Raw genomic sequence first — 27,539 nt, 5'->3', positions numbered from 1 at the left:
CTTTAAAGTGGCATTTTGATCAGTGATCCTTAACTCATTTTTACAATCATGAAATGCACTGTGTCACCCTTGAACTGCGATGGATGATGATTTATCAGTGTTTGATGGCACAATCAAATTAACAATTGTAAATATAGGTAATGAATGTAAATATGGACATGATCAATAAAATAACATAACCATTAACTTGAGAAAAATAACAGTGCCCTTTCATTGAAACCATTGATTCAACCCATTAGCAAATAAACAAAACTTTTGATTATGAAAATAGGTCAAACATACCCTGTCGTTGTTATCATGGTCATTTATTGTGTATATGCCTTTTTACGTCACCTGAATTCTCACATATACAAATCCCATCAAGGATCCTACTCTGTGGTAGCAATAAGCTGAAACAGACTGTATCCACTTCTAAATGTACAACATTTAATATAGTATATGCAATAATACATGCCCTAGGTGTTTGAAAATTGACAAATAGGGGTACTTATAAAAAACATTAACAATTTAAATTTGTTGTCGAGATCGAGCGATAGTGAACAAAATAAGTTCAACCATCGATGACACTAAAACTGTTTCAGTAACAGTCAGTGGGCAATTATATCATCTTCCCAAGGCAAGTGAGTTAACGGACTATAAACGTCCAGTTTCCACCCTTGCCGAACTAGGCTGGTATTATGGAGTTAGAATTTGGCTAGACTAACGAGTCTATGCATAGTCCAATCAAAATCGCGCAACGAAATCGAAATCCGGTTAGTAAACTGTCGCGCAGATTTCGGTCGATTGCAAGATTTGTTGTCAACAGATATTTTCCAAACATTTCCATGTTTTTGATAAAGGTGCTCACGTGATTTGATGCACTTCGCGATGTAAGACCCTTCTTATCACAACATAGATCTTGATTATCGATCAGATCTTCTTGACTGGGCGCCAATGTTTTGTTTGAAACAAATGCAAGTGATTGAATCTGATTGGTCCATAGGAGAGGCTTAGAAGGGACATAACTCGTAATAACCACTGCTACAATCGAGCCAAGGAATTCCAGCCAAGTTTGGCAAGGTTGGAAACTGGACTTTTAAAGTCAGTTAACTCTCTTGCCTAGGGAAGATGCAATGAAATATGCCTACTACGCCTTTTTTTAAAGAAATCTGTAATATACGCAAGAGATGCAGACTGCCATGTTAATTTTCAGTCTCTGAAGGCGTTTATTATTCACATATTGTTCTTGAAGTTGGTCAAGGGGTACTTATTAGAGCAGTATAACTTTATAATCATGAAACAATGAAATATGAAGACGTTGTAGTGAGAAGTTTGCATTTTCCTCTTCAGTATCAAATTAATTGTTAAATTAAATAACATTTATGAAGTATGTTTTGGAACAATGTAAATAATGCTACTTTTGAATGAAACACACTTCGTTGTAATCAGATTTTACAGTAAGTTTGTGTATATAGAAAAAATTGACATTGAAATCATCCTCATTTTGGGCAAAGTCTTATAGACATTTTAAGAAATGAGTCCCTGTTAGATAATTTTTTATTTGGAGTGTATTTCAATACATATCAAATGAGCATCTTTTCTGAGTGCCACTCTGCCTGCACTTAGATTGTTGTGAATATTTCACACACCATGTCGTTTCTGAGCACGAATCATGGCATCTACACCAGAAAGGGTGCACCATCGAGGGAACATATTTGTTATGGGTGGGTTCTCTTTCGATCAGAATCAAGGTTTACCACTTTGGAAATTAAGCAGATTTGTTTTAAAAAGTTTACACAATGCTGATATTTGATTGGCTAAGGAACCTACACATACTTCAGATTACACATTCCAGATTCCAGATTCATTATTTCCATCGATAAAAGAGGTTGAAAAGGAAAACAAAAAAATTGAGCATTGTTTCTTCCTTTGACGTCGCCATTATCATTAATAGTTTCAAATCAGAAACAGAATCAACAAAGCAAATGGACAATGCTTGATGTACAATTTATAAATATATGGATATCCTGAAGAATATCCAATAAAAATGTCAACCATCTTAAACTGATTGCTGCACTGACAACAACAAACAAGAATTTGAACTTTCGTGTTTGCAATATTAATATAACAAAAACTTGCATCTTCAATCTGAAATATACAGGCTTTGACATCTTTTTGAAATGTGTGACACATTACACATTACAGATTACAGATTATCAGCATAGCTGTCTGACAGCTCAAGGACTGATGGCGTCCATATTGCCACCTTGCCGTCCTTGCTGCCTCCACCGCTCATGACATAACGGATGTCAGCGAGGCACAGCGAGCGCACGGCATCGTCATGGGCGCGCAGTGACTTCCACAGCTGGTGGGTGTTGGTGAGGTAGATGTAGACGGTCCCTGCCTTCGTGCCCACCCAGATCTAGAACAGGAAATTGATTCTATGAAGTATGGGTGAAAGTTGATCATTACTCACTGTACTGATGCCTCTACACTAGCATCTTCCCAAGGCAAAGGAGTTAACTGACTGTAAAAGTCCAGCTTCCACCCTTGCTGAACTAGGCCAGAATTATGGAGTTATATTTTGACTGGACCAATGAGTCTATGCATAATCCAATCAAAATCACGTAACAATCAGATCGTCTTCACAGGGTGCCGCCATTTTGTTTGAAGTAAATGCAAGTGATATGGAAGAGAAATGGAATCTGATTGGTCAATGGGAGGGTCATAACTCGAAATAGCCAGTGGTGACGCTTAATCGAGCCCAGACATTCCAGCCTAGTTCGGAAAGGGTGGAAACTGGACCTGTATTATCGGTTAACTCCCTTGCCTCGGGAAGATGCTACACTAGACGTATTCTTACCTTGTTGTCACACAGCAGCAGTGTACTGATGCCTCTACACTCTAGTCGTATTGTGGCGCTCTGTGAACCTGTGTGTCGATCCCACACCACCAGTATGCCTTCCCTCCGAACTCCAGCCCACACCTGCAGCAGTCAATGTTCAGTGTAGTCATGATGTGGATTTGCTACAGCCCTCTCACTGAGACTAACACTCAGTTACGGTTTACAAGAAAATGCTATGTTTTGAATGTTGAAATACCACATTGCAAGATGCCACTAAGTTCAATTTGACACTGAGAAAGTTTTGGTTTTATGTGTCTTTGTTTGTTTGTTTGTTTCATGTTGTTTAATGCCACACTCAGCAATAGTCCAGCTATATGACGGCGGTCTGTAAATAATCGAGCTGGACCAGACAATCCAGTGATTGACATCATGAGCATTGATCCACACAATTGGGATACGATGATGTGCATCAACCAAGTCAGCGAGTCTGACCACCAATTCCCGTTTGAAGACCTATTCTATCCCAGATCTTCAAGGGTCTTTATATGTGTAAATTAGGTTGTTTGTTTGTCGTTGAACATCACAATCAGAAAAAAATCCACACCCTATAAATATAAACCAAAGATTGATATTTTGAGAAGCAATCAACCGTATCATTGAGCCTGACCACTACTGTATATGACCGCGTATAAGCCGAATTTTGAGGACCAGAAAAAAGATTCTGTAGAAAGGGGTCGGCTTATCAACGGGATACACTTTCATGATAGCATTTTTCAGATCGTGATCTGTCAGAAACAGCGCTGAATGACGGTCCGATAGATTACAACTTCCCGAAAGTTTGGAAGTTGCCACGACTAGAGCCATTATTGTTATAAATTATCAATAAAGTTGTTATTATACACCAATGTTGTCATTATTAAAAAAATGTTATGCATGTTACTACTTCCGATAATAAGTTTTCAATTGAATGTTCAAAGTTTATCGTTTTTCATAAACTCCACAATCTTTAAATGTAACAATATATGTAATCCACAGCTATAATACATGGGCAGATACAGCTTTTTTGAAAAGACAAACTAGTGATTACCAACATGATGACCCAAAATATGCCAGGACATTAGTCTGAACACCTATCACAGTTCAATAAGTGCATTACTAGAGCCAGCACAGTACTGTTTGAATTTGTGTATGATTATCATTTGTGTCAAGACCACTGACAAGACAAGGGCCAGTGACAAGACAAGGGCCAGTGACAAGAAAAGGTCCAGTGACAAGACAAGGTCTAGGAGAAAGGTCTGTTCCAGAATATGCTAAAAATAAAATATTTAACACCCCCCTCAAAATGGTTAGGCACTTCCCTTCAGAGTAGAGTTGAAGTACTCAAATATATGAAAAAATATTCTGTTTCACTAAAAATTCCCAGACCCCCCTGCATGATAAATGTTCCTGAAGAGATTGGTTGGTTGGTTGGTTTGTTGTTTAACGCCGCACTCAGCAATATTCCAGCTATATGATGGCGGTCTGTAAATAATCGAGTCTGAATCCAGTGATTAATATCATGAGCATCGATTCACGCAATTGGGATCGATGACATGTATCAACCAAGTCAGTGAGCCTGATCACCCGATCCCGTTAGTCACCTTTTACGACAAGCATAGTCACCTTTTACGGCAAGTATGGGTTGCTGAAGACCTATTCTACCCCGGCGTCTTCACGGGTCATTCCTGAAGGGTGTAAGATGCTTGATATATGCATGATTACCTCCTGATCTGTGATAGCAAAACAATCAAGGTCCACATTTCGCCCATGTCCATCGCTGCTCTGGACACGGAAACTGTCGATTTCTTCTCCATTCTGATTCAGAACGACAATTCTCTTCCATGTTCCTGTTGAAAAAGTTGGAAAACACTTGCATTTCACTAATTATCTACAGGAAATGGAGCTTACATGTCTCACTGGAAGAATTTTCGGCCTGATGAATCTCTATTCACATAAGTCTCCTACCCAGAGGTGAGGTGAAATGGGGTTTAACGTTGCGTTCAAGATTATTGCACTTATATAGTGACGTGCATTCGCGCGTGTGTGTGGCTGCTTGTACTAGTGCTAGCCTACTGAGATACCATGCTGCAGTTTCACATGAATACCCCACTCAGACACAGTATACTGTTGTCCGAGCCAACCAGTCTTTGTTTTAGACCCATAATGCCGAGCGCCAGGCAGGGTAACAACAAGCACCATCTGTTAACGTATTTTGGTATGATGCGGCCGGGTATCGAACTGTCGGCAGACACTCTACCACTAGACCACGGAGGCGGTCTCTCCTACCCAGAATTGCTAGAGATCAACCTATAACCATGATTACCTCTGCCACAAGCCAGCAACATGACAATTCGGTACATCTTACACAGTTCATTCATCTTGCGTACAGAAACGCATGCATTAAATGAAAAAAATCAAATGTATTAAAACAGCAGGCATAAATACCCAATGAAGCTTTTTCAGCATGCGTACAACGGAGCTAATTTCCAAAACACAATTATGAGCTAATTTACTTTATGAGTCAAGCCTATATATTTAGAACAGTTATATACATCTAAAACATTATTTCATATTTTTTTAAATTTTAAAATGTTCACTAATTTTGGGAAAAACCCAATCGATTGATGAATGGATGAGTGACAAAATATTGGTTACCCAATGAAAAATGTGATCACCCAAGGACGTATATAAATACGTCTTTGGAAAACCCAATTAAGATAAAAGCCCTAGAGTAAAAACTCGATTGCTCAAAAAGTTATCTGCTCATCAATGTCATAGTTATAGTAGCATATATTAAAAAGTACGCAAATCCATCTGTAAATCACATTGACATGCTTCCACCAGACGGGACTGCTCAGATTTTAGAATTATATCATTTGTTTACAATAAAGAGCAATCTCATTAAAATCAGATCTTAGTTCCCGCTTCCGCTAAACAAAGATCTGAGGACATCCCATTACCTTGCGCGAACTTTGACCGACCAATGGAATGACCAATCAGAAGGCAGCTTTCTCGTGCTTTACGGCACTAATTTCAAATTGGCGACTACGCTTCAAAACATATTTTGACAAATTCTCGATTTCAGATTTGAAACCTGAACAAAAGAACATTCTGGAATGGTGAATAGATGGGTCTAGATTGTATGGATTCAGTCATTAAGCCCGTAACTATCGTTCTGAGTTAAAGTTTTCAAGGTTGCATGATTAGAAATCACATTCTGACTGTCACTTTCATAATCTGGTAAGCGATGCTCTGATTGGTCAGGTGAAAGGTCGTTCTGATGTGACCCCTAATGGGATGTCCTCAGATCTTTGTTTAGCGGTAGCGAGAACTGAGGTCTGATTTTAATGAGATTGCAATAAAGAGAAAAGTCTGATAACTTGACATGCTTGCATGCAGGCAGTGGTTTAATGGCAAGTCATCCCTGTGCTGGAGTATGGTAGCTGCTATAAACTAGGGCTGGGACAAGTCCAAATTTACTACCCAGGTACCCACCCCCCTCTTACCTGACCCTACCTGGGTACCAACTGGAGTTCTCAAGAGATACAAAATGTCTGATTGGGAAATCTTTTTTACCTCAGCACTTGCAAAACATATTTAGATACATGTATTAAACGATCTGGTCATGCATACACCGAAGTTTACTTAAGGTATATCTTTATTCAACCATATGAAAAGTCAGAAGGAATGGGAGCATAGTCAGAAAGAAATGCGACCATTAGTGACTATAGTAACCATAGAAGTTTTGTCATTAAACTCTATATCACATGACTAGCCACGGGTCCGGGTAGTCCTGTGGTGCCCGGGTCCTTCTCAGTACCCACCCGACCCGGGTTCCCGAGTTACCCGTCCCAGCCTTAGTAATATGCGCCGTCATATGCGCCGGACATGTCTGATTGGGAATCTCAAATGTCCGTTTTAAAATATTGCTTACCGGACATTTTAAAAAGTATTGTCCGGACATTCTTAAATTTTGACCAGACATGATCAACAGTTAGGACTGAGCAGTTTCTGTCTGCAGTTGCAACACAATGAAGATTAACTACACTGACAAGCTTTGTTTGTTTTGATTGCTGTAAATTCATCGTACCTACATGATAGTCCAATCGGTCAATCACTGTAATAGGGAATAAACTGAGTTGACACTGATTAATCGAGAATTAATTACTGAGAACATCTTGTTAATTTGAGTGAAAGGTGTTTACATTATATGTTATTAATTGTCCGGTGAATTAAACAATTTAAATTGAAACAATTCATAATTCATTATATTATGAATACGTAAACTTGTAATGTGTGTGAAAAGTCGTACCAAAATACGCTATTTGAAGGGGGCGTGGCCTAAATGCAAATGTCCGATTGGGATTTTAAATTTTCCGGACCCCTGGTACAAACCAAGACATGTTCATGAATAGACACTCAGTGCTGTCAGTGTTTCGGGGGGTGCAGTCCCTGATGGTAAGGCTCTCTCTTACCACACCACAGCTGGTCCCCGATGATCTTCAGAGACCTGAGGCTGGTGATGTCGTTCAGTTGAAACTTCTTCAGCAGTGTCAGAGTCTGGATCTCCCAAATTACGATCAAACCACACACACTGGCTGAGTGGGCATGTCTGAAATACAACCACAGACTCATGCAGTGCCGTACCGTGACATGCAGTCGGTGGGAGGGTGGGTGGTGAACGGATAGTGAATGGTGGGTAGAAGAGTGGATTCATTGGTGGTCAATGATAAATGGATAGGTGGGTGAATGGGTAGATGGGTAGTTGGGTGAATGGGTTGGCGGGTGAATGACGGGGTGGGTGAATGACTGGTGATTGAGTTTGTCAGAATGTAGAGTGAGTGGGTAGTTGAGCCCTGGATTGTGTAGTTGAGCCCTGGATTGTGTAGCTGAGCCCTGGATTGTGTAGTTGAGCCCTGGATTGTGTAGTTGAGCCCTGGATTGTGTAGTTGAGCCCTGGATTGTGTAGCTGAGCCTTGGATTGTGTAGCTGGGCCCTGGAGTGTGTACTTGAGCCCTGGATTTTGTAGTTGAGCCCTGGATTGTGTAGCTGAGCCCTGGATTCTGTATCTGAGCCCTGGATTGTGAAGTTGAGCCCTGGATTGTGTAGCTGAGCCCTGGATTGTGTAGTTGAGCCATGGATTGTGTAGCTGAGCCCTGGATTGTGTAGCTGAGCACTGGATTGTGAAGTTGAGCCCTGGATTGTGTAGCTGAGCCCTGGATTTTGTAGTTGAGCCCTGGATTGTGTAGTTGAGCCCTGGATTGTGTAGCTGAGCCCTGGATTGTGTAGCTGGGCCCTGGATTGTGTACTTGAGCCCTGGATTTTGTAGTTGAGCCCTGGATTGTGTAGCTGAGCCCTGGATTGTGAAGTTGAGCCCTGGATTGTGTAGTTGAGCCCTGGATTGTGTAGCTGAGCCCTGGATTGTGTAGCTGGGCCCTGGATTGTGTACCTGAGCCCTGGATTTTGTAGTTGAGCCCTGGATTGTGTAGCTGAGCCCTGGATTGTGAAGTTGAGCCCTGGATTGTGTAGCTGAGCCCCGGATTGTGTAGTTGAGCCCTGGATTGTGTAGTTGAGCCCTGGATTGTGTAGTTGAGCCCTGGATTGTGAAGTTGAGCACTGGATTGTGTAGCTGAGCCCTGGATTGTGTAGTTGAGCCCTGGATTGTGTAGCTGGGCCCTGTTTTGTGTAGTTGAGCCCTGGATTGTGTAGTTGAGCCCTGGATTGTGTAGCTGTGCCCTGGATTGTGTAGCTTAACCCTGGATTGTCTAGTTCAGTGCCTGTGTGAATAAACAAGAGATAGGGCAGGTGGGCCCTCGATTGTGAAGGTGAGGTTAAGTCTTACCATTTATAACCAGAGAAGCACTGAAAATAAAGCACCATGAGTGAAATGCTAACTTGTTCTACCTTTTATCCTTGGAGATGACAATATCTGTGACCAGATCCTGATGTACGGACAGCGTCTTGTTGCACATGATGGTCTCGGTGTCAATGATGAAGATGCCCTGCGAGCCCACCCAAACCTGCGTCTCCCCGACTGGCACCAGGCAGGCCTGTAATGTAGAAGGCAAGGTTAGGTTTACACCATGCTAGCACCATTTCACCTATATCATTAAGTATGGGCCAGGCCAGGCCAACCAGTGGTGATAGTGACGATCCACCTTCTCGTTACCATGACACATAAGCAGCCAGGTCAGGTGGGTCCACATCCTCACGAGACATCTCTTACAACAAGCATGGGTACCGAGGACCTTCTGTCTCAAAATACCAGAGGGCTAAACAGTGCTGTCAATTTCATGTTTTGGTTCGAGAGGAAAGTCATCGCAAAGTGAAAACTTGAAACCAAGATGACCTTTTTGTATTTTCTATTGAGACATTCTTGGTGTTTGTATGGCAAAGTGTGTATTATTTGGTAACATTATTCTTTGAAAAAAAATTGCAGAATGTTGCATTAAAAGGATCAATGTTGTCCACAAAATATCAAACACTGAAATCCAATTTGCAACAAATGCTTGTTGATTGAGGAAATAAGTTGTCAGGTTGTATCGATATCTTCTTGACAATCTTTCAAAGAGGGCTATTAATAGATGCTGCTATAATGTTAATCTTAAGAGTAGATTAAAGGAAAGTAGCCATAAACTCAGCCATTTCACACACTTCTAGAGACCAGTGAAGATCGGCAGTAGAATAGGTCAGTAACCCATGCTTGCCATTAATGGCGACTAACGGGAGTGGGTGGTCAGGATCGCTGACTGACTTGGTTGATGCATGTCATTGTATCCCAATTGCGTGTATCGATGTTCATGATGTCAAGCACTGGAATGTCTGGTCAAGACTCGATTATTTACAGACCGCCGTCATATAGCTGGAAACTTGCTGAGTGTGGCGTTAAACAACAAACCAAACCAACAAACACACACATCTAGAGAGTAGGTTAAGTGCAACAACAATCCTGGGTACCATAAATTTGTTCAAATAACTGCAATTTCTGAGAAATATGTTCAGACAGGTGGTGTGCTGGTAATGTGTGAAGAAGGAGAATTTGGCTGTTATGTACTGCTCTGTGTGTCCAAAGGGAGACAACTCACTGCGGTGTTCTTGGTCTGTACTATCTTGCCCTCTAGTTCCCATGTTGTGGCGTCGAACACCTTCACCTTGCCATCCCCCATCCCGCACCACAGGCGTGGCGGCAGCTGCTCTCTCCTGTGTAGACTGTCAGCTGCAGGGAGGGGCAGGTAAGTGATATCAGTCATGAAGCAAGGGCCCCTAATTCACCAAACGTTATTAGCAATTCAAACTGACAAGATTCAAACAATTCAAACTTTTTTGCTTCTCAACAATGCGCCCACTGAAGCAAAACAAGGGGTGATAGCCCTCCATGACACACAGTGAATTATGTTATGCACTCTAACCTACAGGGCCCCGTTCCCCAAAGCGATCTTAGTGCTAAGGTGATTGTAAGTCTCATTCTTTAACATAGGCTTACGATCATCGTAGCGCTAAGATCGCTTTGAGGAATGGGGCCCAGGTCCTTTATGTTGAGGCTGATTATGACAAACATGGGGCACAAGTTCTCATGGTGGATTGTCAAATATCAACCACTCTTAATGCTCTTAATTTTCATTTCATTTTCAGTATCCGTAATTCTGCTACTCAGGGACTAGCCATTTATTATTCTCAAGGGCGGAGGGACATGACATGACATGATTGTTAGAGACAGAATGGTGAGTGCGTGAGTGAGTATGGTTTTACATCGCTTTTAGCAATATTCTCGCAATATCGTTGGGGACACCTGAATAATGGGCTTCACACATTGTACCCATGTCGGGAATCGAACTGGGTCTTCCATGTGATGAGAGAACGCTTTAACCACTAGGCAACCGACCGCCCCTTGTGGTCACTGCTTCAAGACTTTTCAGGACATCCATGAACCAAGAATGTTTTTGTTGTCAAATCTGAAAATTAGATATTTTTCCAGCACTTTCTGGAACAACCATTTTTCACAAAATTCCCCAGAAAATCCAACTAATATTAATCCATTATACTTAATTAAAAAGCACAACAACAGGTGAACACCAATTGCTACTCACTTCCTGGTGTGTAGAGAAGTGCCTCCACTGTTTTCCGATCTCTGTCCCCGATATTCGGGTCCACCCTGTGTTGTAGAGCCTCCACAGTGTCCTTGGGAAGGTTGTGTCGCCCCTCGGACATGTACCTCGTGAAGTGACATAGATTCTCAGCAGATGATGTTACAGTTTCCTCATGAGACGATCCAGCTTCATTGCCACTGTCGAAACAAGCAGTTGAACTTGCCATGACTGTGAGTGTAAATGGCCGAAAGAACTTTCACATTTCACTACATTTATTACTACAGAATGTTCATACTTCAATGAACCGAAAAAAATACACAGTCAATCCTTAAATGACCAGTGGCAACAAATCTCTGACAGCAAGGAGCACACTGTGGTGCAGGTCTATGAACATACTTATGACAAATCACACCACTGTGAGACCATATTCATGAATTGATGAATGTTCATGTACAGTTCATGAATCAGGAAAATAATTCATGAAGCAAGTTCATGAATAAGTGTTTGTGCATGTTCATAAAAGTTCATGAATAATTCATGAACTATTCATGAATTATCATTCATCGCCCCGCTGGGGTAGATTTGAACCAGAGATCATAGGATTCTTGCACACCTAAGGACAGAGATGACGGACCCAGACAACTTGATCACCAATGCCAGTCACACCTACTGTTTCTGATGGGGATGTCAAATCAAATACTTCATATCATTAAAGTTATCAAACCTGTTCTAATATAATACTACAGTGCATTACCTTCTAATGACAGCATCGATGAGCATCACATTGATTGTTCCTTGTTGTATTGCAGTTAAGTCCCTTGTTGCCTCGGCAACAACTTTCCCTGCCCTCATCTCCTCAATCAACATAAACCAGCAGTTCCTCTCATCCTTTAGGCAGGCCGTGAACTTGAAGGAACCATCTGGAAACACACACACAAAACAGGTTCAGAGAGGCTTTGTTAAACGACATTGCCAGATTTGATCAGACAAAACTATTTCAGTTCATCAAGCGTGTGCTCCCATACAAAAAACTTTGAAAAGCACTGGCAAAGATTAATCTACAAACAGATCTATTGAGACACAGACAAATTCTTTATAGTGGATAGTGTTGGGAAAGAAGGAGACACAGAGCAATTCTTTAACAGGATGGATGGTGTTGGTCAACAGAAGATACAAACAATTCTTAACTCAGGGTGAAGAGTGTTGCACAAGAAGGAGACACAGCAATTCTTAAACAGGATGGATGGTGTTGGTCAACAGGAGATACAAACAATTCTTTATCAAGGGTGAAGAGTGTTGCACAAGAAGGAGACACAGCAATTCTTAAACAGGATGGATGGTGTTGGTCAACAGGAGATACAAACAATTCTTTATCAAGGGTGAAGAGTGTTGCACAAGAAGGAGACACAGCAATTCTTAAACAGGATGGATGGTGTTGGTCAACAGGAGATACAAACAATTCTTTATCCAGGGTGAAGAGTGTTGCACAAGAAGGAGACACAGCAATTCTTTAACAGGATGGATGGTGTTGGTCAACATGAGATACAAACAATTCTTTATCCAGGGTGAAGAGTGTTGCACAAGAAGGAGACACAGCAATTCTTTAACAGGATGGATGGTGTTGGTCAACATGAGATACAAACAATTCTTTATCCAGGGTGAAGAGTGTTGCACAAGAAGGAGACACAGCAATTCTTTAACAGGATGGATGGTGTTGGTCAACAGGAGATACAAACAATTCTTAACTCAGGGTGAAGAGTGTTGGGCAAGAGGGAGACACAGCAATTCTTTAACAGGATGGATGGTGTTGGGCTACTGAGACAGTCACCTCTATTCTGTATTATAAGCGTATCCACTTTGTTGAGGAAGGTGTGAAGCTGGGACTTCTCCAGTTTGTTGATATCTCTCAGCTTTATTATTTCCTTGTAGCGGTTAGATACATCTTTCAGGAAGAATAACCTGCAGAGATACAATTTTGGGGTAAGGTTTGGAGAGTTCTGGAGAAAGATTTGCAAGAGTGAGAGAATTATGTGTAACTGCTTAACATCTCGGCTGAGTGAGTGTTGAATTTTATCTCATTATCTTATTTCAATAGTGTCTTTCACATTGTCAATATAGTTACCAAATGATATCTTTACTTAGAGCAATATTCATCAGAACCAGTTTGAGTGAGTTGTTTTCCCTCCATTTACTGGTCACCGGATGGGTTTAGTTGTCATGGAAACATATGAAATCATCTACTGTATAATGGTGTCATAGCATTCCCGTGTCACTTTCTGTCTGTCTCACAAATGTGAGAGTTCATGTGGAAACAGACTGACACAGAAAATTACTGATGACTTATTGGTTTGGTTTGTTGTTTAATTCGCACTCAGCAATATTCCAGCTATATGACGGCAGTCTGTAAATAATCGAGTCTGGACCAGACAATCCAGTGATTAATATCATGAGCATCGATCCACACAATTGGGATCGATGACATGCATCAACCAAGTCAGCGACCCTGACCACACGATCCTGTTAGTCACCTCTTACAACAAGCAAATCACCTTTTATGGCAAGCATGGGTTGCTGAAGACCTATTCTACCCAAGATCTTCAGGACTTATTGAGTATTTCATGCACGGAAAACTTAACATTTGAAACCTCCACGTAACGCTGCTAGTTTCAAATTACATTTCTAAGCATCAATACTCAAATATTAGCTGCAAGGAAAAGTTAAGATTTGAAACCTCTGCCTAATGCTATAGGTTCAAAATGAAATTTCCCACATTAAATACTTCTCATGTTCCAGTGACTCGGATGATGAGGTTACCTCTTTTCAGTGAGGGCTATCCTGCCGGTGCCAAAGTCAGTCTTGATTAGCCCAGATACCTTGAGCACATACTCGTCCTGGTGCAGCTTGCTGTTTTGGATCTTCAGGCTGTCACACTGAATCTGGCTTTCCCTGTGACAATCCACAAAACTCTCCAGAGTCTTCTGGTCCACCACTGGTACTGCTGGAAACAACCAGATTGGATAGCCTTGATCATTAAAAGTAGCCACTCCTTCATCTGTAACTCATATCAATTTGGTAACAGGGCTATAGATAAGCTTTTGGTTATTTGGGTATTTTACCCAGGGGTTTGATGTTGATTGGGTAGCTACAAGTTTTAGAGGGTATTCAATTTTTTTTACCTGCCTGTTTCTTGACATTTGGGTATTTAACTTAAAACCTGTTCCGTAACAATCCCTGTAAATCATTCATACTATGTGAATAGTAGCATACCCGTCTGCGTCTGCTTGCGGCTCCCTTTCCTTTTTTTTGTTTAAAAACCCTAGCATTGTAAGAAAGGCACTATTGTTTTTATCACCAATCAGCGACTGATTAAGATACAACATGTTCATTGACTAGGCACGATGTGCTTTTCAATTGCCATCTATCAGAATGTTTGTCGCAGAAGCCTTTCCAAATGTAACTGTTGGTAAGTGAATTTGGCGATCGGCTGATACTGTAAATCCGGAAATTAATGAGTACTTCCACCAAAACAATACATGCACGCTGGCTCGTGACGGCCTTTGATGCAGTTGCAAAGAACAAAGACACCATGTTGTGTGGGTGGCGTCTGTCTGGACTTGCAGGTGTGATCAGTGATGACATAAGTGAGTCTCTTGTCTTGATCCCAGCAGTGACAATTCACAGGATGTAGTTAGTGTTTGAATGACATTGTTTATATACTTGTTACAAGTGCTGCTCAATAAACAGTGGTGTGGACTACATCAGCGTATGTCTAAGTTGGTATTTCTGCTATCCAAAATGTCTTATTGTTGATATAAATGCAATGTTTAATAACGCCAGCAAAGACCACTTGTATTTTTCGCATTTAATTCACACTCGCGTTAATTTCAAGATTTACAGTAATCATTTTATCTTATAGTTATAACATAGCCATTAATTTTAATTCCATAGTGTATTTATAGCTTTTGTGGCGTGTTTAATATGCTAGGATTTGATTTGTCAGCGTATTTTACGCAAATACGCAGCTTATCTTGAGCTCTGTGGTAATGTCAAAACCCACAATCATAGGTTTGTAAAACTGGTTGGTTGGTTGGTTTGTTGTTTTACGCCGCACTCAGCAATATTCCAGCTATATGATGGCGGTCTATAAATAATTGAGTCTGGACCAGACCATCCAGTGATTGACATCATTAACATCGATCCACACAATTGGGATACGATGACATGCATCAACTAAGTCAGCGATCCTGACCACCAGATCCCCTTTTACTACAAGCATAGTCGCCTTTTACGGCAAGCATGGGTTACTGAAGGCCTATTCTACCCCGGATCTTCACAGGTTTGTGGAACGCTTCAGGGATGTGACTCTACACAGTAGAATGAGATGCTTTAGATGACAGGGTCATTGTGTCTATTAAAACATTGTCTCCAGCACCAATGGAAACCAGCCTTGTAAACATCTGCTCGTGCACCAGTAAAAAGGTGATGTGTACGATTAACAACATGATCTAATTTGCATACTTATGTCATACATGTTTGTATGGGATAACATAATCTCTATATACCTGTTCACTTCTAACAACCTTCTGGTTTGAATAAGTAAAAATTGAGGGCTCACTTATAGTTAGAGCATAGATTGATGCCTATTCGGTTTAGAAGAGACACGTTGATTGTTGATGTCATGTTCAGAAGCATATGGAATTCTGTGCTAAGTTAAAGATAGGAGTCATGGACATAATGCTAATGTTAATCAGGTATCTGATCTGCATAATGCTGGTAATGGTATACACATTTAAAATTACATCTCATACACAACATACTCACGCAATGAAGACCCAACAGACAATTTTGATTTCGATATTAAGATATACAGGTATGACAACAGCTGAGCTATGGCTACTTGTTGAAGAGGGTTGTGTGACAAGTGACTAATCACTTCTATCGATCAAGTCAGGACTAAACAAGCATGAAATACTCACATCCCCCGCCAATATGACATGTCGGGTGTGTGCAATGCATTAGCTCCTGTGAACTATGTTCACGGGGCCTTTTTGTAAAGAAATATACTACGTTTTTCAAGATCTGCTCCGGAAACGAGGACTACCTCCATTTTCAGTCTAAATCAAAGTCGTTGCCATGGAAACTCTAAAATAACTCTTAAAAAAAACAAAAAACTATCCAAAGGCACCAGTTCACCACTAGACCAATTAATGTGCAAAATATGGTGAAGAAAAATGGTCAGTTTTCAAGATCTGCTCCGGAAATGAGGACAACTGCCATTTTCAGTCTAAATCAAAGTCGTTGCCATGGAAACTCGAAAAATTTATTAACTTTTTTAAAAATCCCAAACTATCAAAAGGCACCAGTTCACCACTAGACCTATCTATGTGCCAAGTATGACGAAGAAATATGGTACGGTTTTCAAGATCTGCTCCGGAAACGAGGACTACTGCCATTTTCAGTCTAAATCAAAGTAGTTGCCATGGAAGTCGAAAAATTTATTTTTTTTAAATCCCAAACTATCAAAAGGCACCAGTTCACCACTAGACCTATCTATGTGCCAAGTATGACGAAGAAATATGGTACGGTTTTCAAGATCTGCTCTGGAAACGAGGACAACTACCATTTTCAGTCTAAATCAAAGTCGTTGCCATGGAAAGTCGAAAAATAACTTTTTTTTAAATCCCAAACTATCAAAAGGCACCAGTTCACCACTAGACCTATCTATGTGCAAAGTGGCGGGGGATAATAAACTTAAAACTTTACTGAAACCTGCCTACAAAGAGAGCATGAGAATGTGATACATAATTCTCCATACTGTTAGCACATTTGAACCTTTCAGTCCTGGTGAGCTAAATAGTCTGATGATCGTTCTGAGTTTACTCACCATTCTCTGAAGTACAGAGGGAGAAGAAGAGCCTCTGTATAGTATCATAGTCGTTGGCGATCTCCAACATCGATATGGCATCCACAAACTCATCAAGTACTGAAAAAAAACATAACAACAAGTAGTGCAAAATGCCAACAGGGAGGGGGACACATTGTCAACCAGGCGAAATATTGTAACCACTCATTCCTATAGGAATTTCTTCACTCCACTCAACAACAAGCATGGGGTGATGGGGAGTTATCTTGCCCTGGAATCTCCACAAGACAAGCATGAAGTGATGGGGAGATATCTTGCCCTGGAATCTCCAGTAAGACAAGCATGGGGTGATGGGGAGTTATCTTGCCATGGAATCTCCACTAAGACAAGCATGGGGTGATGGGGAGATATCTTGCCCTGGAATCTCCAGTAAGACAAGCATTGGGTGATGGGGAGTTATCTTGCCCTGGAATCTCCACTAAGACAAGCATGAAGTGATGGGGAGATATCTTGCCCTTGAATCTCCAGTAAGACAAGCATGAAGTGATGGGGAGATATCTTGCCCTTGAATCTCCACTAAGACAAGCATGGGGTGATGGGGAGATATCTTGCCCTGGAATCTCCACTAAGACAAGCATGGGGTGATGGGGAGATATCTTGCCCTGGAATCTCCACTAAGACAAGCATGGGGTGATGGGGAGATATCTTGCCATGGAATCTCCAGTAAGACAAGCATGAAGTGATGGGGAGATATCTTGCCCTGGAATCTCCAGTAAGACAAGCATGGGGTGATGGGGAGTTATCTTGCCATGGAATCTCCACTAAGACAAGCATGGGGTGATGGGGAGATATCTTGCCATGGAATCTCCAGTAAGACAAGCATGAAGTGATGGGGAGATATCTTGCCCTGGAATCTCCAGTAAGACAAGCATGGGGTGATGGGGAGTTATCTTGCCATGGAATCTCCACTAAGACAAGCATGGGGTGATGGGGAGATATCTTGCCATGGAATCTCCAGTAAGACAAGCATGAAGTGATGGGGAGATATCTTGCCCTGGAATCTCCAGTAAGACAAGCATGGGGTGATGGGGAGTTATCTTGCCATGGAATCTCCACTAAGACAAGCATGGGGTGATGGGGAGATATCTTGCCCTGGAATCTCCAGTAAGACAAGCATTGGGTGATGGGGAGTTATCTTGCCCTGGAATCTCCACTAAGACAAGCATGAAGTGATGGGGAGATATCTTGCCCTTGAATCTCCAGTAAGACAAGCATGAAGTGATGGGGAGATATCTTGCCCTTGAATCTCCACTAAGACAAGCATGGGGTGATGGGGAGATATCTTGCCCTGGAATCTCCACTAAGACAAGCATGGGGTGATGGGGAGATATCTTGCCCTGGAATCTCCACTAAGACAAGCATGGGGTGATGGGGAGATATCTTGCCATGGAATCTCCAGTAAGACAAGCATGAAGTGATGGGGAGATATCTTGCCATGGAATCTCCACTAAGACAAGCATGGGGTGATGGGGAGATATCTTGCCATGGAATCTCCACTAAGACAAGCATGGGGTGATGGGGAGATATCTTGCCATACAATCTGTGAGTGGCAACTTCTATTCTCTCACTATCCCTGGACAAACCATCCTAAATCTACCACTCACTCACATCCTTCTCAGGCAGTGACACACTACCATGGTAGTCTACTCTCTTGCTATCCCTGGATAAACCTTCCTAACTCTACCACTCACCCACACCCTTCTCAGGCAGTGACATACTACCATGGTAGACTACTCTCTTGCTATCCCTGGATAAACCTTCCTAAATCTACCACTCACCCATTTCCTTCTCAAGCAGTGACACACTACCATGGTAGACTACTCTCTTGCTATCCCTGGATAAACCATCCTAACTCTACCACTCACCCACATCCTTCTCAGGCAGTGACACACTACCATGGTAGACTACTCTCTTGCTATCTCTGGACAAACTGTCCTCATCCATAGGAAAACAGAGCTCATCTAGCAGGAAGCTGCCTCGTCGCTTATGCAGGGCGGCTTGATCGGTCTTTGATATCCCACTCAAGAGCTGCCTTATATATCTGCACAAAAGACAAAAAGTGATGTGTAGTTTTTGAGTACTCATATGACACAAGATAGTATATCCCACAACTTGTACCCAAGAAAGTTGAGGTGCACATTATACCAAAGAAAACATAGTATTCACTACTCTTGTTACCTGTTGTATGTTAAGTACTGTTGAGTTTCCATCATGGAAGCAAATCTCCACTCATGTTTAAATCTTTTTATTCCTGTAATCAAACACTCCACACAAATAAACCTGTGTATTCGACACTGAAGATCCGGGGTAGAATAGGTCTTCAGCAACCCATGCTTGCTGCAAAGGCGACTATGCTTGTCGTAAAAGGCGACTAACAGGATTGGGTGGTCAGGCTCACTGACTTGGTTGATGCATGTATCATATCCCAGTTGTGTGGATTGATGCTCATGATGTCAATCACTGGAATGTCTGGTCCAGACTTGATTATTTACAGACTGCCATCATAAAGCTGGAATATTGCTGAGTGTGGCGTTAAACAACAAACATACAAACATAATGTTCATATCTTCAGTCAGTAGAGGTGTGTGGTATTATCAGTATTACCGGTACACAGGAACTTGAAATCCTAATGAATATGTATCACAATACATTCGGAAAAGTGCAGTATATTGCATTAGGCAATTATTTATTTTTGTTGTTGTTAGTTTACGGATTTACAGACATGACAAACAGCAAAATAACATTAAATGACTTTACTGACAATGTTTCAATATTCTAATGGAATAAAAAATTAACTGGAAAAATAATTAGATATGAAACATCATTTTCAAAACTCTAACTTAGACCTAAATAACAATATAGCAAAACAAATGAAAATTTCATGAATTGATGTGTGATGCTGCATCATAAGCAGCATCCCATGCTGTCAGGGTACACAATCATCCATGTCACCAAGTCTGATCATCTGGCAAATTTAGTCGCCTTTCAAAACAAGCACAGGTTGTTCGTAAGCTGTTTTCACCTGACTTCCAAACAGGGTCGTATGATGTTTATTGCCTGATGTGCTTACACAGTTTCACCAACAACAATTGAATGGTTTAGGAAATTGTAAGCACCGTTTTGACATTGATTGAGTGTAGGCTGAGAAAGTCATCCACTGCACTTTGGGGATTTCCTTGAGCTGCTTGCAACATGAATACTTACTGTGTAGGCACCAGTCTGGCATTGATTGAGTGTAGGCTGAGAAAGTCATCCACTGCACTTTGGGGATTTCCTTGAGCTGCTTGCAACATGAATACTTACTGTGTAGGCACCAGTCTGGCATTGATTGAGTGTAGGCTGAGAAAGTCATCCACTGCACTTTGGGGATTTCCTTGAGCTGCTTGCAACATGAATACTTACTGTGTAGGCACCAGTCTGGCATTGATTGACTGTAGGCTGAGAAAGTCATCCACTGCACTTTGGGGATTTCCTTGAGCTGCTTGCAACATGAATACTTACTGTGTAGGCACCAGTCTGGCATTGATTGACTGTAGGCTGAGAAAGTCATCCACTGCACTTTGGGGATTTCCTTGAGCTGCTTGCAACATGAATACTTACTGTGTAGGCACCAGTCTGGCATTGATTGACTGTAGGCTGAGAAAGTCATCCACTGCACTTTGGGGATTTCCTTGAGCTGCATGCAACATGAATACTTACTGTGTAGGCACCAGTCTGGCATTGATTGACTGTAGGCTGAGAAAGTCATCCACTGCACTTTGGGGATTTCCTTGAGTGAGTGAGTGAGTTAAAATTTAACGTTTCCTTGAGCTGCTTACAACATGAATACTTACTGTGTAGGCACCAGTCTGGCATTTATTGAGTGTAGGCTGAGAAAGTCATCCACTGCACTTTGGGGATTTCCTTGAGCTGCATGCAACATTCCTCTAAAGTACAGATAACATCCGCGAGGTTCAAGATCCCGGCATTCCTGAAGAATCAAATTTGAACTGATTACAAAAACATTTGGATGCACCTGATGGGGCCTCCTATATCAGGTTTGCCAGATTTTCAAGGACAGGATTTGTATCAAGAGTGGATTTGAATAAGATTGGACCAGACAAACAAGTGACTGAGAAGTATGAGCAACGATCCAAAACATTGGGACCAGTGAGAGCCTGAGAACCCAATCTCTTTAGTCGACTCTTTCGACAAGCAGAGGATACTGGGATCTTATTCTTCTCCAGAAACCTAATGGGAAAACAATTCTTTGAGTTAACATGGTTACAGGCGTCTGAGTTAAAGAGGTTTCACTGTCGTGCTTCAGCGACTTATCAAAAGAAGGATATATAAATGAATGAAAGAAAGAATGAAAGAAAGGATGAATGTTTACAATCACGTCACAATACTCGATGACCTAATTTGTGGAATTTTGTTGCAAGATCCATCGGCGAAACAATGCCATGTGACTTCAGCCTAGCAACAGGGTTGCTGAGGTCATCGAGTGTGGATAAGCTCCTAACAGTGATCTATAAACTCCACATGCAATGTCGTTAAATAAGCCAAGGGATGTTGAGAGCTTTCAATATTTGTACGAGAGTACATAAGCACGCGTTTTGGTATTACCCAATGTATAATACAGCTGTATGTTTATTAAACGCTTGATCTCTTTACGGGCAAGTAAATAAATAAATAAATAAATAAATAAATAAATAAAAAAAATAAAAAAATAAAATTAAAAAAAAATAATAAAAAAATAATAAAAATATAAGATATATTATTTTGTAATGTTATTTCCATACCACAAGCAAATGCAGCAGCTGAAATTGACTAGCTTAACTACACAGTGGATCATCTCAGTAAACTTGTATGTTTCTTCCTATCAGATTTCAGTAGCTTCTACAGAATAGGCGGATGTCAAACTTCACTTACTGTTGAAGTGTTCTGTTGTACTTATTTGATGTTTGTATGTAGTTTGACAATATTAACTCAGCAATATTCCATCTATAAGATGGTGGTCTGTAAATACTTGAATCTGGACCAGACAATCCAGTGACTGACATCATGAACATCGACCTACACAATTGGGAGACAATGACATGCATCAACCAAGTCAGAGAGCCCGACCACCCGATCACATTAACTGCCTCTTATAACAATCATGGTGACTGAAGATTAATTCTCATCAGGATGTTCACGGGAGCTTTGAATTATTGGTAAGGTGGCTGAAAAATAATAATGTATGGAAATTACAGCTTGCCTAGCACCAGTATGGCAGCCTGATCCTTTGCCAATATGAAAACACCCATGAAATAAATTGATTTATAGGCATTACCCATAAAATAACATGTAAATATCATGCAAAACAGGAAAATATCCATTTGCTGACACGTTATTCAGAAATGTGGTCAATCATGTTAATAAAAAATGATGGTCCATATATATATGTTCGAAGGACTTCTTAGCAGTGTGTGACACTATTGTAACTGTTGCTACACTTTGGAAGGGAACAAGATATTGCAGTTGGGACAGACACAGACACACACAGACACACACAGACACACACACACACACATACACACACACACACACACACAGAACAGACATCCTGATCAGCAGTGTGTATAAAATAATGAGGGTCATTGCGTTAAGTACTGAATTAACATGCCCCGATTTCTCGAAACAAACTTAACAATTCTCGGTGTCGTTGATAAATGTATTATGTAAACTTGAATTGTGTTGTACAAATTGTCTGATTGGGAATTGTTTTACCAGCGTTGGAAATTGGCACTATTCCTATAGTCCTTGCCAAACTGACCAATAGTTAAAGTATCAAAAAGGACCAGTTTGCTCTATGTTATCATTATTATAAGGACTAGCGGATGAAAACTGTTAGTTTCTACCACTGTTCACCTGGCAACTATTTAGATAGTAATATGTACACGAATAAAATGATCTTGACATGCATACATTGAAGTTTACTGAAGCTTTATCTTCAATAAAACATATAAAAGTCAGAAGGAGTGCGTGCATAGTCAGAAAGAAATCCAAACATTAGTGACTTGTAGTGTTACCATGGTGAGAATTTTTGTCATTAAACAATATATCACATGACTAAACACGGGTCTGGGTAGTACTGTGGGTACTTGGGTCCTTCTCAGTACCCACCCGACCCAAGCACCCGAGTTACCCGTCCCAGCCTTAATGCATAAGTACAATAAATTCAAACAAAATCTTGCATGTTAAATAGTGTCAATATTAATGCACTTGGGGATTGGTTTACTCAAATTGCAATGTGATCAGGTCAAGTCAACCATTATATGAGGCATCCCAGTCAATGCATTTCTGTTAGAAGTGAAAAATAAACATGATAAATGTTTGTTTGTTTGTTTGTTTGTTTATTTGTTGTTTAACGCAGCATTTAGCAATATTCCAGCTATATGACAGCGGTCTGTAAATAATTGAGTCTGAACCAGACAATCCAGTGACTGACATCATGAACATTGATCCACACAATTGGGATACACTGACACGCATCAACCAAGCCAGCAAGCCTGCCCACCCGCTCCCGTTAGTCGCTTCTTACGTCAAGCATAGTCGCCTTTTATGGCAAGCATGGGTTGCTGAAGACCTCTTCTACCCCAGAGCTTCACGGGTCGTAAATGTTCCTGTTCAAATTGCACAGATGACATCATGAGGTCTGATCAATAATCAATATTTTGCACAAACAGCTTCACTTTCCATGCCGTGGGTTTCTCATGCAGTGACAAAAGTTTACAGTGATCATGCCATGCCCCAGAGATTCATCTGGGATACCAAACTAAGAGACTATGGTAGACAAATTGGGAAAAGAATAATTATTTTGTTTAAAATTGGGCTCTTTTAGTGTTCTGTTGTTATCATGTTGTTTAAAAATTCAGAGGATTCTTAACAATGTACTTTCATATTGCCTTCAGTATGGTTTTATGCCGCTTTTAGCAAAATAACAATGGGGGACGCCATAATGGTCTTAAAACATTGTACCCATGTGGTGATTGAACCAGGGTCTTTCGTGTGAGGAGCGAACGATAACCACTAGGGTACCCCACCGCCCTTCATCAAAAGTCCTGTTATTAGTGAATACATGTCATCTCTAACGATCCATGACATTAGTTGTACTGCATTAGTACAAACTGTGAAATGCTTAATTCCACATTTGCTGAAGACTTGGGGCCAAATATTTAACGCTTTAACCACTAGGCTACCCGACCGCCCCGCTACATGTTCTGATTAATGTTAACTGACCAGCCTGGGACCTCTGACCCTTCTGACCATGCTAACGTTACTGCCCCGTTACAAACGAGGTCACCAGCTCCCTGACCCATTAAGTCGAGTCTTACGACAAGCAGCAATAGATTTCTGGAGACCAATTCTACCCTGGAATTCCTACTGACTCTTACCAGAAAGCTCCTGTTCCTATCAGAAAGTTTTCATACAAGTCTCAAAGTTAACATTCCTTATATAAAGGTGTCTGCTAACTGAAATAAGTGAGTGAGTATCATTTTACACTGCTTTTAGCAATATTCCAGCAATATCACGGGAGGGACACCAGAAATAGCCTTCACACATTGTACCCATGTCAGGAATCGAACCCAGGTCCTCGAGGTGACAAGCGAAGGCTTTAACCACTAGGCTACCAGACTGCCCCTAACTGAAGATATGATACTAAAGGTGTGTTATAAAACATGTCTCTATCACACAGGTTTGCACAAAGGCTGACATTTTGTTGATTAATCCTAACTTCCCTCTGGCAAGAAGTATAATCTAATCGTAGAAGTATAGTCTAATCTAAAAGCAAGAAAATAACAGTGAGTTGCAAGTGCTGTCAAACACGTGGCTATGACAATGCAGGGCACACATACCTGGCAAACTAGCTTCTACATGGAGGAATGGCTCTCAAGCAATTTATATTTGACTTGCCCGACATACTTACTTAATGGCTGAAGAGGCGAAAATGAAAGTAAAATAACACAGTTAGCATGGCTAGAGGGAATGAATGTTGTTTTATGCCACGGTCAGCAATATTCCACTTGAAACACTGTGGACTGAAAGGAATGAGTGAGTGAGTGAGTTGTGTTTAACACTGCTTTTAACATTATTCCAGTAATATCATGGCGTGCCAGCTTAATGTGGGAGGAAAGCCCGAACTGATGCAGGTCTCAGACGTTTACCACTTCAGTGAAACCCACGAGTACGGGTATGCTGCTGACAAATCTAGAAACATAATTGGGTGAACCGGGATTCGAACCCACAATCATAGGTTTCTGGCATGTCCAAGGGGCGCAACTCCGCACAGCGAATCGCGGCGCCTTAGACGACTGGGCCACCCGTGCCCCCTTGAAAGGAATGAATCTGAGCCAGGAGAACCAATGATTGATAGCATATGCACTGAGCCATGCCAGGTCAGCAAAATCTCAGTCTACTGAGACTGAGGAGAGCAGCTGTAAATAATGACTACAAAGGTGTTCGCATTACATGTAAACACAAAAACAGCCCCATCCTTACCTTTTCCTGAGTGCCCCGAAACTTTCCCCTCAGAAACATGTGTCACGAACCCTTTCACCCAATCAGGTGACAGTTAACTCCACACATGCCCAATAGGGGCGACTATTGGTCTGGAAATCACTATTGCGATAACTATTGATATCGAAAGAAACTATTGCGATAACTATTGATATTTCAAGCAACTATTGTGATAAATATCGATAGTTTTCAGCGTATCATTTTAGATGGATTTTAGAGTTGAATTAAACCATGGAACTGAAGTTTCCTTTAAATGTGATAACCATAACAAAGTTTGAGATGTGACTAATTTGTTTTTTCTTTACCCTTATAATTTAAGAAAAAGAAACTTCCACATTACCATGTGTAAATTACTACCACTCATGATCAAAAGAAAAATAAATTTGAACAGCAATGCATGTATTTTATTGATATATGGTAAATACAATCGAAACGTTAAATTATAACTCACTCACACTCTAAAAAAATGGCGACACCTAGTAAAGACGATCTCATCGATAATAAAGATCTCTATTGTAATAAAACGAGTCTTACGGTGCATCAAATCACGTGGGCACCTTGATTAAAAACATTTTTGCACGGCAGTTTAAGAAACCAGATGTGATTTTGTTACCTGATTTTGATTGGACTATGCATAGACTGACTTGTTAGTCCAGCCAAAATAAACTCCATAATTCCAGCCTAGTTTGGCAAGGGTGGAAACTGGACTTTATAGCCAGTTAACGCCCTTGCCTCAGGAAGATGGCACTGAGGCAGCTTAGCAAGAGTCCTCACCATGCTTACCCGGATGTCCTTGAATATGGTATAGGTAAAATATTCAAAAGGAATCTAACGTAATATAAAGGAATATACTTGCTTTTCATTTGATTACCGGTACATTAATACACACATACATACGACTTTTTATTTGATTACACATAAATATGTCCGAAAATATTTTAGTGAGTTCTGAGAACAGTATTTAATGCTTGATGTTGAAGTAAAGCCTTAAGTGATGCTTGAAACCCAACAGCCCAGTTATAGGTTTGACAAACCTCGGAACATGATCAGTGTGAATCTGGGATTCGAACCTATGAGCATAGTGTACCCGTAACACCTACCTGAATAGTGGGACAAAATTACATGTCCAACAAGTCTCTATCATGTGATTGCTAATAACTGTTGTTGAATTCCATGAGTGATATTAATGATACCATTTTGGTTAGATACAAATGACTGCTTCTGCACTAGCTGAAAAGGAGGTGTCAGACATGATTTGATTTAAGGTCTAAGTACGAATATAAGTGACATAAATCATAAGATTTACTTACTGTATACTGAATTACTCACTGAAACATGAACAAATCTTTACAAGTTGGCCTAAAATGACATTTAAAGTAACAATAACTGGATTGCAATTGTAAAGGTAAGGCAAAAACTTAAAAGAGGTTTCAGGAAGAAGCTGAATACGTAATATTAATTGATTTATGGGAATAAGTGAATTTCAAGGGTATGTGAGGATCAAATATAAACATGGTCAAGAAAACATATAATTTGTTTGTTGTTTGTTGTTTAATGCTGCACTCAGCAATATTCCAGCTATATGATGGCGGTCTGTAAATAATCGAGTGTGAATCCAGTGATTAATATCATGAGCAAGTCTGGACCAGACAATCCAGTGATTGACAACATGGACAACGATCTACACAATTGGGATACGATGACATGCATCAACCAAGTCAGCGAGCCTGACCACCCAATCCCGTAAGTTGTCTCTTACGACAAGCATGGGAAAACATAAATATTTGTGTACATGATCCACATATTGTGTTGCACGTGACATGCTATGTCTCACCTCCAGGGTCTTGGACAGGTAGACAATACTGGCTCGGAGGAAGGAGAGGGCATCACTTGTGAGCACCGGCAATCGGAAGGTCTGGTACTCCTTCTCAAGATCAGCTGACGGACACATGGAGATGGACACTTGTTTACGCAGGGGCTTCTTTCTGTAAAGCAAGATTATTCAACTGCATTGAAGTCTTCCAGTTATATCATGGCTTGTCAGCTTGATGTGGAATGAAAACCAAATACTGAATTACTCACTGAAACATGAACAAATCTTTACAAGTTGGCCTAAAATGACATT

The 27,539-nt window shown here is 40.8% G+C and overlaps 1 protein-coding gene across 2 annotated transcripts in view; it reads right to left on the bottom strand.

Moving 5' to 3' along the window:
- Positions 1-1,156: 1,156 nt before the first annotated feature.
- Positions 1,157-27,539, bottom strand: part of LOC124110935 (DENN domain-containing protein 3-like) — a 49,745-nt gene continuing 23,362 nt past the window's right edge. For both annotated transcript variants that reach the window (XM_046470421.2, XM_046470422.2), the window contains exons 13-26: positions 27,249-27,399; positions 20,707-20,843; positions 18,739-18,914; positions 16,835-16,933; positions 13,765-13,948; positions 12,779-12,909; positions 11,705-11,870; positions 10,951-11,147; positions 9,949-10,079; positions 8,768-8,913; positions 7,339-7,475; positions 4,586-4,710; positions 2,843-2,965; positions 1,157-2,401 (exon numbers count right to left, since the gene is read on the bottom strand). In XM_046470421.2, coding sequence (XP_046326377.2) covers positions 2,186-2,401; positions 2,843-2,965; positions 4,586-4,710; positions 7,339-7,475; positions 8,768-8,913; positions 9,949-10,079; positions 10,951-11,147; positions 11,705-11,870; positions 12,779-12,909; positions 13,765-13,948; positions 16,835-16,933; positions 18,739-18,914; positions 20,707-20,843; positions 27,249-27,399 — 2,119 coding nt within the window. In that variant the 3' untranslated portion in view covers positions 1,157-2,185. The remainder of the gene's footprint in view (positions 2,402-2,842; positions 2,966-4,585; positions 4,711-7,338; positions 7,476-8,767; positions 8,914-9,948; positions 10,080-10,950; positions 11,148-11,704; positions 11,871-12,778; positions 12,910-13,764; positions 13,949-16,834; positions 16,934-18,738; positions 18,915-20,706; positions 20,844-27,248; positions 27,400-27,539) is intronic.

Source organism: Haliotis rufescens, unplaced genomic scaffold (assembly GCF_023055435.1).
Source record: "Haliotis rufescens isolate VD_foot unplaced genomic scaffold, xgHalRufe1.0.p SCAF_1, whole genome shotgun sequence".
NCBI classification, from domain to species: Eukaryota; Metazoa; Mollusca; class Gastropoda; order Lepetellida; family Haliotidae; genus Haliotis; species Haliotis rufescens.
The sequence above is the reverse complement of the archived record's forward strand: the minus strand, read 5'-3'. Positions and strand labels throughout refer to the sequence as shown.